This window comes from Mizuhopecten yessoensis, unplaced genomic scaffold (genome assembly GCF_002113885.1).
Source record: "Mizuhopecten yessoensis strain PY_sf001 unplaced genomic scaffold, ASM211388v2 scaffold716293, whole genome shotgun sequence".
Taxonomy (NCBI): Eukaryota; Metazoa; Mollusca; class Bivalvia; order Pectinida; family Pectinidae; genus Mizuhopecten; species Mizuhopecten yessoensis.
The window spans coordinates 150,441-171,391 of NW_018480044.1; the positions used below are offsets into that span (position 1 = coordinate 150,441).

A 20,951-nucleotide genomic window follows, 5' to 3' on the forward strand; every position below is an offset into this window, starting at 1 on the left:
AGAAACAATGTTCTGCAACATCCTCTTCTATTGTGACATCATGACTCGTGGCAATTGTTTCTCCTATCAGAAACAGAAATAATGTACTCCTAAAACGAGAATGTGTTTTTCTTTAAACACGATATGGACATTATGCTAGGAAAACCCCAAACATTTTGATGACTGATAATATGTTTATTTAACTCTAATTAGTTCATTTTAAGTTGTAGAAAGACACAGTTTGTCTTTTGTCTTGATACATTTGGAAAATGAACTAACTCGAGCTAGATAATTATGATAATCGATCATCACTCACTTGGGGACCTCTATATATCTACTGATCCTTGATAGCAGCCAACTCGTTTTTGACCGTTGTCCATCATTGACAGTATAAGATCTATATTCTGCTATGTACTTATCCTTGATTGAGATCTTATCAATGATGTGAACTGTATTAGTTTGGTTTGTAGTAGACCTGGACAATCAAATCCTCATAGGACCTATAGCAACTGGAAAGTTCAAGTGAATGCATAAAAGTACACATAAGTGTGAAGATATTAAAAGAACTAATAGATGATATAATCACATATTTTTTGGTTTGTAGAAGACTTTAACAATCAGATCCTCATCACTGCCAAGTGGCTGGCATGTGTGTACCGCAGCCTGGACGAGTTCCATGACAACCAGACCATCCTGGAAACACTGAGTGCCCTTAAGATCATTCCTCTCGCCACCTACCAATTTGTGGCATTGACAGACAAAACCATCTTTTTTCCGTTGACAGAGGATAAAAAAACACTGCACCGAGGAGGTATCATCCATACACTTTGATTATTGATTTGGTAAAAGTTTTCGGGATGTTTGGAAAGTTTAGTTTGTACTGTGTGTGATCATGAGCATAATTGACATTGTTACCTAAATAAAAGTTGATATATTATAAGTGTGATGGATGATATAGATTTTGGTTCGTATTATTACCAGAAAGTATTGAATATTTATGTACTCGATCACTTTTAATCATCTTTCTTTCAAACAAGCTTGGTCATTGGACAAAGTATTTTTGCTAAATAGCTATTTTAAATCCTTGTGTCAGTCGTATGTATGTAGTTATTTCAAAACCCTTGAGTTAGCCACATGTATTACTATGTATGTATATGAAGAAAAAAATAAAATAAAAGGATATAGTTTTGTTAACCTCATAGCTCACCAAACCCAATGAGTTATATTTGATGATGTTAATTAGTAAAGTATAATTATCTTCCAAAGTGCCAATGCTGTTTCAGTATTTATTCAATCCAGACCAATATTAAGATATTTTTTATCGATGGATGTGTATGATATTCCAAAGATTTCCTTATCCCTGAGTCATTTAATCCTCATATGTATACATAGTATCTATTATATAAATGTATACCGGGAAATTTTCACTGCAATTTTAATTTAAGCCTTTTTTTGCCCTCCGTAATGAGGTCAAATTTATCATTACAGCGAACATATATAAATAGCATACTATATGTTGTAATTAAATGTGAAGGGCAAAACACACTTTGGGCGAACACAGATTTTACTTTTAAAGGGTGAAAATTTCCCAGTATGGACTGTTAGGCCAAACAAATAAAACGTCTGTTTGATACCACAGATCCAATGATGGTTCTACAGACAGACCTCAACACCATCCACCCTCTCCTTCTGGCCACTCCTGACAGTGAGGTTAACTCACAGGTGGAAAAACTCCTCAACAAGCTCAGTGTGAAGCGCCTGATGCCCAAGGATGTGATCACTCATCACATTCTACCTGTTCTCAGCTCCGACCAGTGGCAGGTAATCTTCATTACTGTAATATTTACCATCCCCTCCTCCTCCTCAGCTCCGACCAGTGGAAGGTAATCTTCATTACTGTAATATTTACCATCCCTCTCCTCCTCAGCTCTGACCAGTGGCGGGTAATCTTCATTACTGTAATGTGTACCATCCCTCTCCTCCTCCTCAGCTCTGACCAGTGGAAGGTAATCTTCATTTCTGTAATATTTACCATCCCTCTCCTCCTCCTCCTCAGCTCTGACCAGTGGCGGGTAATATTTATTTCTGTAATGTTTACCATCCCTCTCCTCCTCCTCAGCTCTGACCAGTGGAAGGTAATATTTATACCTGTAATGTTTACCATCCCTCTCCTCCTCAGCTCTGACCAGTGGCAGGTAATATTTATTTCTGTAATGTTTACCATCCCTCTCCACCTCAGCTCTGACCAGTGGAAGGTAATATTTGTACCTGTAATGTGTACCATCCCTCTCCTCCTCAGCTCTGACCAGTGGCAGGGAATATTTATACCTGTAATATATATCATCCCTCTCCTCCTGAGCTCCGACCAGTGGCAGGTAATATTTATACCTGTAATATATATCATCCCTCTCCTCCTCAGCTCTGACCAGTGACAGGTAATATTTATACCTGTAATATATATCATCCCTCTCCTCCTCAGCTCCGACCAGTGGAAGGTAACCCTCAGTTCCCTTATGTATAACACCCTACTGCTCTACAGCTCTGACCATGCAGTGATACTTCACTCCCCTTATGTATAACATCCTTACCATCTTCAGCTCCTATAGTAGGGAAAAGATCATTTTTAGCTCACCTGGCCCGAAGGGCCAAGTGAGCTTATCCCATGGCGCAGCGTCCGGCGTCCGGCGTCCGGCGTCCGGCGTCCGGCGTCCGTCAACTTTTTCCTTTAAAATGCTACTTGTCCTGAATGGCTCAGAGGATTTTGACCAAATTTGGTCAGGAGCATCATTGGCCAAAGGGTTCTCAGTTTTGTAAACGGAGGGTATAACCCCCCTGGGGGCAGAGGGGCAGGGCCAAATAGGGGGAAAATAGGTAAATCTTTAAAAATCTTCTTCTTCTCAACCAATAGAAGGATTTTGACCAAATTTGTCCTAGAGCATCTTTGGACAAAGGAGACTCAAGTTTGTATAAACGGAGGGTGTGGCCTCTTTGGGGGCAGAGGGGCGGGGCCAAATAGGGGAAGTAGAGGATTTTTTCTCTCCTACTATACAAGTGAAGGGATTTAAACCAAATGCAGTCTGAAGCTTGGTCAGGAGCATCATTGGCCAAAGGGTTCTCAGTTTTGTATAAACGGAGGGTATGGTCCCCCTGGGGGCAGAGGGACGGGGCCAAATAGGGGAAAATAGGTAAATCTTTAAAAATCTTCTCCTCAACCAATTGAAGGATTTTGACCAAATTTGTCCTAGAGCATCTTTGGACAAAGGAGACTCAAGTTTGTATAAACGGAGGGTGTGGGCCTTCTGGCGGCATAGGAGCGGGGCCCAATAGGGGAAATAGAGGATTTTTTTTCTCCTACTATACAAGTGAAGGGATTTAAACCAAATGCAGTCTGAAGCATGCTTAGGGAGAAAAGAATCAATTTTGTTTAAACTGAGGTGTGTGGATTCCCCTTCTTTGGGGCAGATTAGTGGGGCCCATTAGGGGAAATAGAGGAAAACATTAAAGATCCTTCTCCTTCTGTACCGTTGAAGGGATTTTAACCTAACCAAACTTGTTTTAGAGAATCTTTGGGCAAAGGGAATTGAATATTTATAAATGGAAGATGCAACTTTGTTACTTGTACTCCTTTGATAAACCTGAATGGTACTCAGCAGGTTTTAAATTGAAAAATAAAATACCAGGTGAGCTATTAAGGCCCCTGGGCCTCTTGTTTTTGCATTAATGTGGTGACGGTCACAAATTTGGAGTTACACAAATATTTCAACGACCGTTTGGTATATTTTCATCAAACATGGTTGCTAAAATGTATCAAATGTGGTTGTTTAACATTATTTTGGGGTCAGTATTGGGTGGTCGCTTAATACAGTTAAATTACATAGTAAAAACGATCGGGAGGAATGAAAAGTGGTCACATAAAACAGATGGTTGTTTAATACAGATAGTCGCTTTAGCAGATTTGACTGTATGCCATTATAGATTAATGAATATTAAGCATTGTATGTGAGACAAACATTTTTACTTACTTTTCCAGACCAAACAGCGTGAGACTCTGATCAGTTACCTGGTGTATATTAAAGAGTGCCATGAGCAGCAGAATTCCATTGTTGACCTAGAAAACCTGTCTACTGTTGCCAGGCTAGTAACCAACCAGGGGGTTAAGAATCCTAGAGATGACCCCCTTCACTTTACCACTCTGTATGGCAACAGCATCAACCTCCAAGCTAGCTTCCCAGGTAAATGAATTATATCAGTACCACACCATTAGCCTTAAAGCTATGTTTTGATTTCAAAACTGCATTTCTCTCAGTTCACTATCCACTTCAGTGGTCAAATCTCTAAAGTATGCTCCATGGTAAGAATTTATTAATACAATCAGTTTCAAGGTCAAAAGCCTCTCCGAATAGTGTTTACAAAAACTTAATAATGGTCGATTTGTAGGCTACGACTGGATCCTACTGGACAGTGTTTATCTGAACAACTGTAAAAGCAATCCAGACAAACAGCGCTGGCACAGCTTCCTGTCCAAACTAGGCGTCACCAACTTCCTGTGTGTGCGGTCAGAGAAAGTCCAGATTGACAACACCTTGATCGTAAGTTCCTTCATGGTAGTGTCTGCTCAACAGTGAATGTATAAATCAACATGTAGTGTATATTGTAAATAGAGGTGTTGTAAATGTCCTGTGTTTTGAACAATGAAGGAAATTTGTTCAGCATTTATTTTTCTTTTAGATAATTTCTTCTATTGAACCACATGACATTAATTAAACATATTTAGCTCGTAGATTGGTCTGGTAGCTATCAGAATTGTTCAAATACTTTTTTTTACACCGGAAACCCCAGCGGAAAATCTTCAAACTTCTTTTGTAGAACCATGAGGTCTAGCGCTTTGACCATGATGTTTGCCTGTAGCTTTGAGTGACATGATTTTATGTTTGTTAAATTTATTGACATTAGCCACTTTCAAGGTCACAGTCATGAAAGATGTTTTTTTTAAAATAATGATAAAAACCAAAATCGAAATTAACACGACAGGAAAAACAATGAAGTGATAAAAGCATCCTTTTTGTAAAAGTATTTCCAATAACAGCAAAAAGGTATTGTTATAATGTTTAAAGACAAGAATTTACTTAATGTTTACTCCTTGACAGTCATCCAGCCCTTGGGCACCAATGAAGGAGATTTGGGGAGACCTTCAGGAAGGGACTTACATACAGGACTGGTGTTGCCGAGAATTGGAGTGTATTGTCTCGGACAACAAGAGTCCAACCTCATACGAGGTGCAGATGAAGATGCTTTTCCAGCTGTTAGATCATGCCTGGGACAATCAGTATGCAACATATGTGTCAGCTCAGCTGTGTACGGCAGACGGAAGACCAATCAAGGACACTGACTCTTCCCTCAGCATCCTGCTGCGAACAAACAGTTGGCTGCCAGCCTTAAAGAAGGAGCTGATAGTAGATGGGGTCGGCAGTGTGCGCGCCTCCACCAATGTGACTATGTTGGCACCCTCCGATATCTATCTACGCCTGCCTCAAATAGAAAAACATCTGTCTCACACGGTCCGCTACCTGGACGCCATTCCATCAAATCAAAGCAGCTTCTGTCAATTCCTCAGACTGAAAACCTCAGTGGACATTGAGGAGGTAAAGAAAAGTTTAATCAATTGGGGTGCACGGTCAGATGAGGTCGAGCCAGTTGTTTTCTGTACCAGTCTGCAGCACATCAAAACTGTGTATCGCTATCTACTTGACCACCTGCCGCCAAAGAAAACACAGGACTTACTGATGGAAAACCCGGTTATCTTTGTTCCAGTAACCACATTTACCAATTATAACCCATCATCATCAACAGATGTGGCTGGAAAGATGATGAATAGAGAGGAGGTTTGGTGGACAGACTCTACCGGTCTGATAGAAAAACACCGAGAACTTCTAGAGGAGTACCATTCAGACCTGGCAAAGAAACGGACACTGACACAGCTCTACCATGACAGCGATATTAAGGAGTTCTTTCTGCGTGTAGGTAAGATTGTCTACCAACCTAGCATGACAGAGTATGCCGAGTTGCTGGTACTGATGACCAGCATGATGCCCGCTGTGGACAAAACCAAACTGCGTGATGTGCTGCAGCTGTACTCCACCATTGGCTCTCGTCTTCAGGATCCAAACTCTGACGCAAGCCAGGCCAATGATCAGGACACAATCACCAAACGACAAATACTTGAGGGTGAGAAACGTGAACTTCTTGGGCGGCTAAAAGGTCAGAAGATTCTTGCCACAAAGAAGGGACAGTGGATAAGCATGGAACAAAACCCTATGATCAGTGACAAACGCGAACTGGAGAAAATGTTCAGTGAAAAAGCTGACGTACACTTCCTGGATTTGGAGGACCCAAAGACAAAAGACAAGCGTGGGCGACAAAGCAAGCCCCATGGTACGTAAACAGCATCATAACAGTGTATCTTAGTTATAATGCTGGAAGGTAGTATTTTGAGCATAATGGCTTACAAACGTATGTTTGTTTTACTTTATGTTAGAGAAAGATATGTAAAAGACATGGTATGACTTTAATTTAGAATTTGAAATACTAAACCAAAAATAATCTGATATTTAATTTTTCTTTTAAATAAATTTTCCGAAAATCCACACCCGTGTAAATCACTTGTGCATTGAGACATAAACTGTTAAACAGTCAAATTCACTCTCATTTTCACTTTACCGATGAACAAAAGGCTTTTTCAAAATGAGATGGACAAAATATCACATATAGGGTTAGTAATATTGATATTGTGAAGTACTTAAATATGCATAGGTGAACTCAACAATGGGCAACTTCATATTGAAAGGCCTTAGGAAGGACATCTGGGGACTGTTTGTTAATGCTAACAACTGGTTTGTCTGTTTTTAAATGTAACAATTTCGGGTATAAATCCTGGCCGACCTGCAAATGTTTAAGCAGGCCTTGCAAGGCTTTGTCAAGGCTTTCCTGAAAGCAGCATCAGATTACTAGGTCAGACCTTATTTAATAAATGAACAACTTAGGTCCAACTGGTTTAACCGTTTAAACGAAAATAGCCTTTGTGAGGTGAAACTATGAAGGTTAACAGGATATACATTTAGCAAAGAAAGTCCATCAGTAATTCAAACATATTACACATATTATTCAGTGCCATTTAAACAAGGTACCAGCCGGTAGATATAAATATCTACAAACATCAAAAAAATATAAGTCTTTCTTCAAAAAATAGATGTTTTTCATTTATCAAATTAAAATCCTTACAAACAAGAAGTCGAGGGCACTCTAGCAAATATGTATCACGATAACCCAGTGATTAACTCTGGAATCTGTTATGTTTTTCTGACAGATGAGGAAGCCATGCATGTATTCCTGAAGCTGTGTAATGTGTGTAGCTTGTCAGAGAGTGTAGAAACTTCGGAGATTACACCGGACTTTCAGGAGTGTCCCAAACTCCAGTACTATGTCCACCAGGCAGTGCCTCAGATACAGGTCTTCATATACAACCGCTACCCAAACATCTACCAGCAGCAAACGGATGACGCAATCGCAACAACGCTACCTAAAATGAGGTTTATCCAGGTAAATAGCTAGCCACATTTATCAGCAGCAGGTAGGAATGATGGTTAATATGTTGTCAACATGTCAATTCAAGATTCTTGAAAAATACACTTGCATTACATTTTGTGATAACATTATGTTTGATATTTTTCATTTTCTTACACAAAATAGTACCATGTTTGATTTCTTCAGTATGTGACAAATATGGATGTTTCCCATTTGAATGAAAGGAGACATCTTGTATTAGAACTTGTTCTTATTGATTATTCTTGTTTGGACCATAGCTTTTGAGTTCATTCCAGTCTTGTACTTGATTGGGTTGTTTTCATTGCAGGTTTCCCGTTTAGAGGTGCGATACTCCCTGCGGTCCCAGCCTGAAATCTTCCACATACGGCCAGAGAAGTGTCTCAGTGAAGGCTCAACCTTCTACTTCCACAAGGAATTCCTGACCTCCTACCAGGATATCAACAGAGAGATCTCAAAGTACTTTAGCAGGAAAGATGAGAAATGCTCCCGGGATCTAAGGTAGTGGCTGTTCTTTTAAAGTCGACAGTATAATTTGTTGCCAATTACTGTTCTGTTCATCTTATTGGTCTGTTGTTTTGGTAAACACGACATTGAATTTGACTAGCAGCTTTATCTTATAGTGTAGTGGAACTTGACTTGGTCGACTGTGGGCGACCAGGTAGCTTAGACTTGGAAAAAGGTGGGAGGAATGTAGCGGAACTGGGCTGGGCCGATCATCGGCGACCAGGTAGCTCAATTGGTAGAGCGTCCATCTAGAGTTCGGAGGGTCCCTGGTTTGAACGTTTGAACGTTTGAATGGGCGCCACAGTTAACAAGTCAACTCAGCAACCAAATTGGTCACTGTGTCATGAAATGATATGTTATGAACAGAATACTGTTTACTGGAAAATTTCCCTCCAGTTTAATTTTCGCCCCACGCCAGTGAAACCTGTATGCGCCCAGTGTTAACTTGCCGTTCACATTTGATTGCTCTGTTTAGTTTGTGTCGTATGTCAATACGGGAGACGAAAAAGCTGAAAGTTAAACTGCAGCGAAAAATTTCCCAGTATACACTTCCAGTCAGACGTAACGTGTGATGCTTTTTCAGGACCTTCCTAAATAGTATGATGCCAATACTAACTGGCCAGTCAGACGGCGACTTGAATGAAATCTGTGAAGACAATGGGGTTACAGAGTATCTACCTGAGGGGGAGGAACCATGGTGTGTGCCACCTCCTATAAGGCCTGTTCCTGAACCTCAACCCCAGGGTGAGTTTCTAAGGTCTTACAGCGGGGTGTAAGAGAGACACGAGAAATTTCATACCTCCTGAACTGTCTGTCAGTTATTTGAAATTGCGTTAATGTAGATGGTTAATCAAACCTGCTTTACTTGATCAAACAAACTCAATTTATTCAATCTAGTATTAATCTATCATACATCAATCAGCCTGTTATACTTGTTATACTGAAACTTACATGTTGGAACCAAATAAGTTTTTTTCAGTGATTATTCATGGTTCAGTAATCTTAAGAAAAAACCCAATTGTGTTTGTGTGAAGATTTTATGCCTACATTCTTGGTTTTGCGATAAAACTTTGTAAGCATTTTCAGAAAGTTTTTGTGTATATTTCAATGGTATTAACACTGTTTACGTGGCAGCTGTTACCGAGTATGCCGCCATTGAAGTTAACGACGGCAGGCCCCAGACAGAGGGTGAACCTAGACTAACAGCCTGGCCTCCAGCTTCTGATACCAACTTAGCAGACCAGCAAGGCAGGAAGAGAAGTAAATACATCACAATAGTTATAAGTAAAATAAAATATACACAAGAAACAGTTAATGATGTTCAAGTGATCTTTATAACAAATAGGATTGTTTCTGTGATAACATTATGTTTATGTTCTGTGATGGAGTAGCTGTGTTTTTTTCTCCAGTTCCAAGAGAGGAGGGTTCCACTGGCTCCAACATATGGCCACCTCCAAAGGTGCCTGATTATCTCCGCAGTGTGAGAGAGCTTCCATCAGGGGTCAGGGTCACTGATGAAGAGGAAAATTCTGAAAACAAACCTGAGAGAGCAGAAAAGTCAGAAGGAGAACAAAGGCCTAGAGACGGTGCTAGTGAGTCTGGCTCGGTTAGGCAGTATACTAGACAGGACAGCACTGGAGAAAGTGGTAAAAGTACTCATCAAAATGGACTGTGTGGCATGTTGTGGGTATCTAGGTCAAGGACAGGGATAGAAAGAAAAGTTACATATGATTGAATGAGGGTTCTTATTTGCATGTATCTTCAACAGGTCCTCACTATAGGTGTAGCATACATCATGTGTTTCTATTGAAAGTAGTATTGTTTTATGTCTGCTAATTTCTACCACTGTAAATAAGTAGGATGCAAAGAAAAGGTAGGCACATAAAAATATTTTTTCCTTTGTTAAGAATTGCCATGAAATAGAAAGGCAAAGAAACCTGAGGGGGCATAACCCCCTCCTTGTCAAAAACTACCATGAATGAAAAGTCTGTACCTTGGAGGAAGTGATGCTCCCATGGTGTTTGGTATGTTAGCTAGATGTGATCATAAGGGTTCATTACTAATAACCCCAGACAAGTCAGTTGGAAGAGTTGGTTTTCAGACTGAAAAAATTAATCAGTTAAAAACAAAATATCATTTATCTGTCTGTCTGCTTTGATTTTCGTGACCTTGACCTTGATATTCACCTTTTAAATTTAAATCAGTCATGTGTACCATATTGCAGGAGATATATGTTTTGGGAGATACATAATTTGGGAGATGCATATTTTGTTAGGTGATACACAAAAAGTTTTGAATCCAGTTGTACATAACAATAATCTCTATTTATTGAAGACGCCTGTTTAGCATATGTAAATCTTCTGCAGGTGTTAAGATGAAAACTTGGTGTGTGTTAGTTTGTCTATAACATGTTTTTATACTGAACAACTATTCTTTTGTAGCAGATGGTATGAAGAGGAAGCGAGCAGACGACAGTCAGTCGGAAGCTGGGGAAACCAAACGCCCATACAGCTCAGGAGAGGTTTCAGAACCATCCTCTGATAATCAAGGGGTCCAAAGATCAACATCTGTTCAATCAGAAGGCAGGGGAGATAAGTCATCTAGTCAGTTTAGAGGTGGTGAGGGACGTAGTGAGGACAAAGAGCCCGGGGCTGTGACCAGTAACAAACGCCGCCATCCAGACGATGGCTCACCACCTCCCTCCAACAAAAAGTCTGTTATGGGAGGACACTTTGGTAAGTGGGATGTCATGATTACTATATATTTCCATTTGCTCTGCATTGCCACTATATAACCTTACAAAACACAAATAGAAAGATATCAGATCATAATTCACACATAATTCCCACTGGTGTAGTGATATGAAGAACATCCGTGCTACCCGATTAAAAAACCCAGTAGATCAATGTAACTCACAACAATTTATGTAGTTATGTTGTATAAAAGGTGAATATCCTCACGGTGGAATATATTGATTAAATTGTTGAAATTATATTGATGATTTTCTGTTTATTTCCACAAATTATATTTTTTTGCTGGAACGGTCGCGTGTACTTGTGACGTCACAAGAACAGGTCCCATTGACAGACAGCGCCAAATTTGACTTTGAAATGCGATAACAGGAAATATAAGAAAAACCTAAATTAAAAACGGAAATATAACTATTAAACTGCCTTCTTTGGAAAGTTATTGCCCTATAAATCTCACAGGATTGCAGACAAATTAATCATAACGTGCACTAATGCTGTTTATCGGACAACAACTTTCCAAAGAAGGCAGTTAAATGCTTAAATATCTTGATTTATTTCACTATACTTCTTAGCTACAGATCTAGGTCATCATTAACATATTCAGGTAGTAATGGTTATATAGTGAAATATTAAGTCTGGAATGGTTAGAATTATCAAACTGAATATCTTATACCATGAAACTTCAGTGCTTCAGAGTACCTGTTTAACTTTAGTAGTCTTTGATAAATGTGTTGTCATAGTTACTTGCATACATGAAGCTCTATGGTACTTTTGGGTTGTATTGGTTGCAGTATAAGTAGTGCTCTGTGGTATTTGTGTGTTGTCATGGTAACTGATAACTAGGACCCACTTTGATTGCCTGTATAACTGGTGTCATCCCTTCAATCATTTGTTTCTCTGTTGTAGGTGACCCCGCCTGGACTACTGTTTCCAGTGAGTATGTATATGATGAGCTGGACATCAGGAAAGACCTCAAACTGCCAGAAAGCATTGTCACAGATTCTGGCGCTGGGACAGAGGAAATAGGCCAGTGGGGGGAAACTTTGGTCTACTACTATCTCCTTCAAATGAAGGAGATCAGTTCTGACATTATCCAAGTTACATGGAAGAATGAGCACAAGGAGACAGGATTACCGTATGATTTTGAAATGCATGTTGCCACAGAAACTGGGATCTCCGTGATCTATATTGAAGTCAAGAGCACCCTATCTGACAAAAAGGAAGTGTTTGAGATCTCAGCACCACAGATCATGTTTGCTCAGGAGCAGAAGGAGGACTTCTGTATTTATCGAGTATTCAATGCTGGAGATACTGAAAAAGTTCGTCTAGTCAGAATTCACAACCTGGCGTTGTGTATGGACCAGAAGCAGGTACGCCTGTGTATGGTGATTTAGGACTACCAGAAACACTCGTGAAGGATCAAGGTTACAAATCCAAATCCTGTGGCCAGCGTTGTAAGGTTGATGTATCAAAATATAGGAGATGTTCTGATGAATTTACAATTTCATTTTAAGAAAGTGTCATAGTGGAACTTTGACAGTAGATCTCCATTGTGAGCACTTTATACATGCCAGCATCATCCTCATCAGCAATATCCCAAATATGTCATTTTGTGAAAATTAGAAATATATAACTGTCTATAATTTCATGTAAAATCATTTGATGGCTCTCTTACTTTTAAATCCAAATAACCATTGTGTTTGATGATTTTTTCTATATGCCATGCAATTGCAGTTGCAACATATTCCTAACAGACTATATTTGTCTGTGATCAAGTCTTTCTTAATTGTGATCTAGTATGGTGATATGTCAGAAACCAGTATGCCTGTTTACTGTGATGTAATGTACTCAACAGAAAATTCTGTACATAGAGGAAACCTAGTTATCTGTAATAATATAAACAAGTGTGATATCGTCGTTTGATACTCTGTTTTAACTACTCATCAGAACATGTAGATTACCTTCTCACTTGTTTATTACATTCAGTTAATGTATGTGACTTGTTTTGTGGAAAGAACATATTTAGTCTTATAAACTAATCAGAGAAGATTGTATGCTTTGTTAAATTGGACTCGGGATGGACTAGATGTTTTATCTAAGCCTAAACTCCACTCGGGACTAGAAAACAGTCAAAGGATACATATGTTTCTATGTAATGTTTTGGCTTAATTTGAAATCGTTTTAATTATGTGCCATTGACATATTGATTTTTTTATTAAAGATATGAAATAACCACCTATTTGATCTTTGAATATTTAAATCAAAGAATTAATTTGCTGTCTTGATGACAAACCATTTAGAATGTTTTCTAGAAGTGGTCAAATCTTTTAAATTGTTGAATATATACCTTTGTATTTTATTTGCTATTATCTGTGCTGTATTTGTATTTGCTCACTGGCAGAGCAATCATTTCATGTAAACTTGTTGCCTTTGTGATACTGTACTGTGTAATGTGCAAGTATAAGACATCACTGTATTGTTAGGTCAGAGTTAGACTCTCTACTGTACTAGACGTTACAGGTAGGGGACATCACTGTATTATTAGGTCAGAGTTATACTCTACTGTACTAGATGTTACAGGTAGGGGACCTCACTGTATTGTTAGGACAGAGTTAGACTCTCTACTGTACTAGATGTTACAGGGAGGGGACATCACTGTATTGTTAGGTCAGAGTTAGACTCTACTGTACTAGAAGTTACAGGTAGGGGACATCACTGTATTGTTAGTTCAGAGTGAGACTCTCTACTGTACTAGATGTTACAGGTAGAGGACATCACTGTATTGTTAGGTCAGAGTTAGACTCTCTACTGTACTAGATGTTACAGGGAGGGGACATCACTGTATTGTTAGGTCAGAGTTAGACTATCTACTGTACTAGATTTTACAGGTAGGGGACATCACTGTATTGTTAGGTCAGAGTTAGACTATCTACTGTACTAGATTTTACAGGTAGGGGACATCACTGTATTGTTAGGTCAGAGTTAGACTATCTACTGTACTAGATTTTACAGGTAGGGGACATCACTGTATTGTTAGGTCAGAGTTAGACTCTCTACTGTACTAGATGTTACAGGTAGAGGACATCACTGTATTGTTAGGTCAGAGTTAGACTATCTACTGTACTAGATTTTACAGGTAGGGGACATCACTGTATTGTTAGGTCAGAGTTAGACTATCTACTGTACTAGATTTTACAGGTAGGGGACATCACTGTATTGTTAGGTCAGAGTTAGACTATCTACTGTACTAGATTTTACAGGTAGGGGACATCACTGTATTGTTAGGTCAGAGTTAGACTCTACTGTACTAGATGGTACAGGTAGGGGACATCACTGTATTGTTAGGTCAGAGTTAGACTATCTACTGTACTAGATTTTACAGGTAGGGGACATCACTGTATTGTTAGGTCAGAGTTAGACTCTACTGTTCTAGATGTTACAGGTTGGGGACATCACTGTATTGTTAGGTCAGAGTTAAACTCTCTACTGTGCTAGATATGTTACAGGGAGGGGACATCACTTCAATTTAATGCAAGAGTTAAGACTTTTTTTGCTTTACCATTAGTATGGGACCACTATTATTTCATTTAGAATGAATTGATACCACATCAAAAGCAATCCAATCCATACCTGTAATATTTTGTGTAGAGGAAAGAGTTCATGTGGTAGCTAGATATTATGTATGACTTGTAATGCAACTTTATTATTTTGTACTTTCATGTGTTGAAACTTGTATGAAACAAACATAACATTATGTTGAGCTTTATTTAGTTTTGTTATTTCTGTATCAACTGCATACAGGTTAAATGGAGTCGGAAATTGGAAACGTGCATATAAAATAGTAAAAAAGGATTATCATGGCAGTATGGTAGGTAATAATGTAATGTATTGTGAACAAAGGATAGTTTCTTGAAACATCCATTTTATTAGAGATTGATATGTTCAGCAGTCTCAGACTAAAATGCCTAGGTCAAAGTCACCAGAATCAAGTTTTAATAATAACTTTTTTTGCCCACCTTCATCAATCGGATGGTGGGCTATTCAAATCACCCTTTCTCTGTGGTCTGTTGTCTGTTGTATGTCCGTCCGTCTGTCCCTGTCCTTGAATAGCTCTTGTTATTGCCATTTCTCAGAAAGTCATGGAGGGATATATGTTCCATCTCATATGTAAATTCCTCTTGGTCCCTAGTTGTGCATATTTACTTTTGAGACACCATCAATAACCCACTAGTTATTTACACCAGATAACAAAGGGGGAACACTATCAATAACCCACTAGTTATTTACACCAGATAACAAAGTGGGAACACCATCAATAACCCACTAGTTATTAACACCAGATAACAAAGTGGGAACACAATCAATAACCCACTAGTTATTAACACCAGATAACAAAGTGGGAACACAATCAATAACCCGCTATTTATCTAAACCAGACAACAAAGGGGGAACACCATCAATAACCCACTATTTATCTAAACCAAACAACAAAGGTGGAACACCATCAATAACCTGCTATTTATCTACACCAGACAACAAAGGTGGAACACCATCAATAACCTGCTATTTATCTACACCAGACAACAGAAGACCATAAATAGTCCACTATCACCAGACAACGACCCTTACTCTTGAATCGGAATGATTTATTTTAAAAATCTGAAGAGACGCACAACAGGAACTTTGAATTGTCAATAAGAGAGATGTAAGCGCAGTACCAGAGCTCGGAGAGTGTACACCACCTAAATCCAGATAAGCACATTCGCCACAAAAACATCGCTTAGCTCTTAGGTAGAAAGCAACAGAACGGATATATCATCAAGCTTGAGGTTCAGAATGAAACAGCAAGCACCAGATCACATTATAAATTTCGGAGGAGAAAGAGGTATTTACTGACTGGCCTATAGAGGTATCCATTGACGGGCCTATAGAGGTATCCACTGACTTGCCTATAGAGGTATCCACTGATTGGCCTTTAGAGGTATTCACTGACTGGCCTATAGAGGTATTCACTGATTGGCCTTAAGAGGTATCCACTGACTGGCCTATAGAGGTATCCACTGACTGGCCTATAGAGGTATTCACTGATTGGCCTAAAGAGGTATCCATTGACTGGCATATAGAGGTATCCACTGACTGGCCTATAGAGGTATCCACTGACTTGCCTATAGAGGGATCTACAGACTGGCCTATAGAGATATCTACAGACTGGCCTATAGAGGTATCCACTGACTGGCCTATAGATATATCTACAGACTGGCCTATAGAGATGAGGTATCCACTGACTTGCCTATTGATGTATCTACAGACTGGCCTATATAGATATCTACAGACTGGCCTATAGAGGTATCCACTGACTTGCCTATAGAGGTATCTACAGACTGGCCTATAGAGGTATCTACAGACTGGCCTATAGAGATATCTACAGACTGGCCTATAGAGGTATGCACTGACTGGCATATAGAGGTATTCACAGACTGGCCTAAAGAGGTATCTACAGACTGGCCTATAGAGGTATCCACTGACTGGCCTATAGAGGTATCCACTGACTGGCCTAAAGAGGTATCTACTGACTTGCCTATAGAGGTATCCACTGACTTACCTATAGAGGTATCCACTGACGGGCCTGTATAGGTATCCACTGACTGGCCTAAAGAGGTATCCACTGACTGGCCTAAAGAGGTATCAATTGACGGGCCTATAGAGGTATCCACTGACTGGCCTATAGAGGTATCCACTGACCTGCCTATAGAGGTATATACAGACTGGCCTATAGAGGTATCCACTGACTGGCCTCAAGAGGTATCCACTGACTTGCCTATAGAGGTATCTACAGACTGGCCTATGGAGGTATCCACTGACTGGCCTAAAGAGGTATCTACTGACTTGCCTATAGAGGTATCCACTGACTTGCCTATAGAGGTATCCACTGACTGGCCTATAGAGGTATCCATTGACTGACCTGTAGAGGTATCCACTGACGGGCCTATATATATATCCACTGACTGGCCTAGAGAGGTATCCACTGACTGGCCTAAAGAGGTATCTACTGACTTGCCTATAGAGGTATTCACTGACTGGCCTATAGAGGTATCTACTGACTGGCCTATAGAGGTATTCACTGACTGGCCTATAGAGGGTATTCACTGACTGGCCTATAGAGGTATCTACTGACTGGCCTATAGAGTTATCCACTGACTTGCTCATAGAGGTATCCACTGACTTGCCTATAGAGGTATCTACAGACTGGCCTATATAGGTATCCCCTGACTGGCTTATAGAGGGTATCCACTGACTGGCCTATAGAGGTATCCACTGACTTGCCTATAGAGGGTATTCACTGACTGGCCTATAGAGGTATCCCCTGACGTGCCTATAGAGGTATCCACTGACTGGCCTATAGAGGTATCCGATGACGGACCTATAGAGGGTATTCAAAGACTGGCCTAAAGAGGTATCTACAGACTGGCCTAGAGAGGTATCCACTGACTGGCCTATAGAGGTTTCCACTGACTGGCCTAGAGAGGTATCCACTGACTGGCCTATAGAGGGTATTCACAGACTAGCCTATAGAGGGTATTCACAGACTGGCCTAGAGAGGTATCCGATGACGGGCCTATAGAGGGTATTCACAGACTGGCCTAAAGAGGTATCTACAGACTTGCATATAGAGGTATCCACTGACTGGCCTATAGAGACATCCACTGACTGGCCTAGAGAGGTATCCACTGACTGGCCTATAGAGGTATCTACAGACTGGCCTAGAGAGGTATCCACTGTCTGGCCTATAGAGGTTTCCACTGACTGGCCTAAAGAGGTATCCACTGACTGGCCTATAGAGGGTATTCACTGACTGGCCTATAGAGGTATCCACTGACGGGCCTATAGAGGGTATTCACAGACTGGCCTAGAGAGGTATCCACTGAATGGCCTATAGAGGTAATCACTGACTTGCCTATAGAGGTATCCACTGACGGGCCTATATATATATCCACTGACTGGCCTAAAGAGGTATGTACTGACTGGCCTAAAGAGGTATCCACTGACTGGCCTATAGAGGGTATTCACTGACTGGCCTATAGAGGTATCTACAGACTGGCCTAGAGAGGTATCCACTGACTGGCCTATAGAGGTTTCCACTGACTGGCCTAAAGAGGTATCTACAGACTGGCCTATAGAGGTATCCCCTGACTGGCTTATAGAGTGTATCCACTGACTGGCCTATAAAGGGTATTCACAGACTGGCCTAGAGAGGTATCCACTGACTGGCCTAGAGAGGTATTCACTGACTTACCTATAGAGGTATCTACTGACTGGCCTATAGAGTTATCCACTGACTTGCTCATAGAGGTATCCACTGACTTGCCTATAGAGGTATCTACAGACTGGCCTATATAGGTATCCCCTGACTGGCTTATAGAGGGTATCCACTGACTGGCCTATAGAGGTATCCACTGACTTGCCTATAGAGGGTATTCACTGACTGGCCTATAGAGGTATCCCCTGACGTGCCTATAGAGGTATCCACTGACTGGCCTATAGAGGTATCCGATGACGGACCTATAGAGGGTATTCAAAGACTGGCCTAAAGAGGTATCTACAGACTGGCCTAGAGAGGTATCCACTGACTGGCCTATAGAGGTTTCCACTGACTGGCCTAGAGAGGTATCCACTGACTGGCCTATAGAGGGTATTCACAGACTAGCCTATAGAGGGTATTCACAGACTGGCCTAGAGAGGTATCCGATGACGGGCCTATAGAGGGTATTCACAGACTGGCCTAAAGAGGTATCTACAGACTTGCATATAGAGGTATCCACTGACTGGCCTATAGAGACATCCACTGACTGGCCTAGAGAGGTATCCACTGACTGGCCTATAGAGGTATCTACAGACTGGCCTAGAGAGGTATCCACTGTCTGGCCTATAGAGGTTTCCACTGACTGGCCTAAAGAGGTATCCACTGACTGGCCTATAGAGGGTATTCACTGACTGGCCTATAGAGGTATCCACTGACGGGCCTATAGAGGGTATTCACAGACTGGCCTAGAGAGGTATCCACTGAATGGCCTATAGAGGTAATCACTGACTTGCCTATAGAGGTATCCACTGACGGGCCTATATATATATCCACTGACTGGCCTAAAGAGGTATGCACTGACTGGCCTAAAGAGGTATCCACTGACTGGCCTATAGAGGGTATTCACTGACTGGCCTATAGAGGTATCCACTGACGGGCCTATAGAGGGTATTCACAGACTGGCCTAGAGAGGTATCCACTGAATGGCCTATAGAGGTAATCACTGACTTGCTTATAGAGGTATCCACTGACGGGCCTATATATATATCCACTGACTGGCCTAAAGAGGTATGTACTGACTGGCCTAAAGAGGTATCCACTGACTGGCCTATAGAGGGTATTCACTGACTGACCTATAGAGGTATTCACTGACTTGCCTATAGAAGTATCCACTGACGGGCCTATAGATATATCCACTGACTAGCCTAAAGAGGTATGTACTGACTGGCCTAAAGAGGTATCCACTGACTGGCCTATAGAGGGTATTCACTGGCTGGCCTATAGAGGTATCCACTGACTGGCCTATAGAGGATATTCACTGACTGGCCTAGAGAGGTATCCACTGACTTGCCTATTGAGGTATCTACAGACTGGCCTATAGAGGTATCCCCTGACTGGCCTATAGAGGGTATCCACTGACTGGCCTATAGAGGTTTCCACTGACTGGCCTTTAGAGTTATCCACTGACTTGCCTATAGATGTATCCACTGACTTGCCTTTAGAGGTATCTACAGACTGGCCTATAGAGGTATCCCCTGACTGGCTTATAGAGGGTATCCACTGACTGGCCTATAGAGGTATCTACAGACTGGCCTAGAGAGGTATCCACTGAATGGCCTATAGAGGTAATCACTGACTTGCCTATAGAGGTATCCACTGACGGGCCTATATATATATCCACTGACTGGCCTAAAGAGGTATGTACTGACTGGCCTAAAGAGGTATCCACTGACTGGCCTATAGAGGGTATTCACTGACTGGCCTATAGAGGTATCCACTGACTTGCCTATAGAGGTATCCACTGACGGGCCTATAGAGGTATTCACTGACTGGCCTAAAGAGGTATGTACTGACTGGCCTAAAGAGGTATCCTCTGACTGGCCTATAAAGGGTATTCACTGACTGGCCTATAGAGGTATCCACTGATGGGCCTATAGAGGGTATTCACAGACTGGCCTAGAAAGGTATACATTGACTGGCCTATATAGTTATTCACTGACTTGCCTATAGAGGTATCTACTGACTGGCCTATAGAGTTATCCAATGACTTGCTCATAGAGGTATCCACTGACTTGCCTATAGAGGTATCCCCTGACTGGCTTATAGAGGGTATCCACTGACTGGCCTATAGAGGTATCTACAGCCTGGCCTAGAGAGATATCCACTGACTGACCTATAGAGGTTTCCACTGACTGGCCTAAAGAGGTATCCACTGACTGGCCTATAGAGGGTATTCACTGACTGGCCTATAGAGGTATCCACTGATGGGCCTATAGAGGGTATTCACAGACTGGCCTAGAAAGGTATACATTGACTGGCCTATATAGTTATTCACTGACTTGCCTATAGAGGTATCTACTGACTGGCCTATAGAGTTATCCAATGACTTGCTCATAGAGGTATCCACTGACTTGCCTATAGAGGTATCTACAGACTGGGCTATAGAGATATCCACTGACTTGCTCATAGAGGTATCTACTGACTTGCCTTTATAGGTATCCACTGACTGGCCTATAGAGGTATCCACTGACTGGCCTATAGAGGTATCCGATGACGGGCCTATAGAGGGTATTCACAGACTGGCCTAAAGAAGTATCTACAGACTGGCCTAGAGAGGTATCCACTGACTGGCCTATAGAGGTATCTACAGACTTGCCTAGAGAGGTATCCACTGACTGGCCTATAGAGGTTTCCACTGACTGGCCTAAAGAGGAATCCACTGACGGCCTATAGAGGGTATTCACTGACTGGCCTATAGAGGTATCCACTGACGGGCCTATAGAGGGTATTCACAGACTGGCCTAGAGAGGTATCCA

At 41.1% G+C, this 20,951-nt stretch overlaps 1 protein-coding gene across 3 annotated transcripts in view; it reads left to right on the forward strand.

Moving 5' to 3' along the window:
* LOC110442712 overlaps nucleotides 1-14,590 on the forward strand; it is a 41,035-nt gene extending 26,445 nt beyond the window's left edge. The window contains exons 22-33 of one of the 3 annotated variants that reach the window (XM_021486450.1): nucleotides 584-790; nucleotides 1,619-1,800; nucleotides 4,010-4,211; nucleotides 4,417-4,568; nucleotides 5,127-6,411; nucleotides 7,343-7,575; nucleotides 7,889-8,079; nucleotides 8,669-8,829; nucleotides 9,220-9,345; nucleotides 9,495-9,731; nucleotides 10,527-10,820; nucleotides 11,742-14,590. In XM_021486450.1, the coding sequence (XP_021342125.1) occupies nucleotides 584-790; nucleotides 1,619-1,800; nucleotides 4,010-4,211; nucleotides 4,417-4,568; nucleotides 5,127-6,411; nucleotides 7,343-7,575; nucleotides 7,889-8,079; nucleotides 8,669-8,829; nucleotides 9,220-9,345; nucleotides 9,495-9,731; nucleotides 10,527-10,820; nucleotides 11,742-12,229 (3,758 nt within the window). In that variant the 3' untranslated portion in view covers nucleotides 12,230-14,590. Of the gene's footprint in view, nucleotides 1-583; nucleotides 791-1,618; nucleotides 1,801-4,009; nucleotides 4,212-4,416; nucleotides 4,569-5,126; nucleotides 6,412-7,342; nucleotides 7,576-7,888; nucleotides 8,080-8,668; nucleotides 8,830-9,219; nucleotides 9,346-9,494; nucleotides 9,738-10,526; nucleotides 10,821-11,741 lie in introns of all 3 variants that reach the window. The other 2 variants (XM_021486451.1, XM_021486449.1) reach the window with 2 other exon arrangements.
* The last annotated feature ends 6,361 nt before the right edge of the window (nucleotides 14,591-20,951 follow it).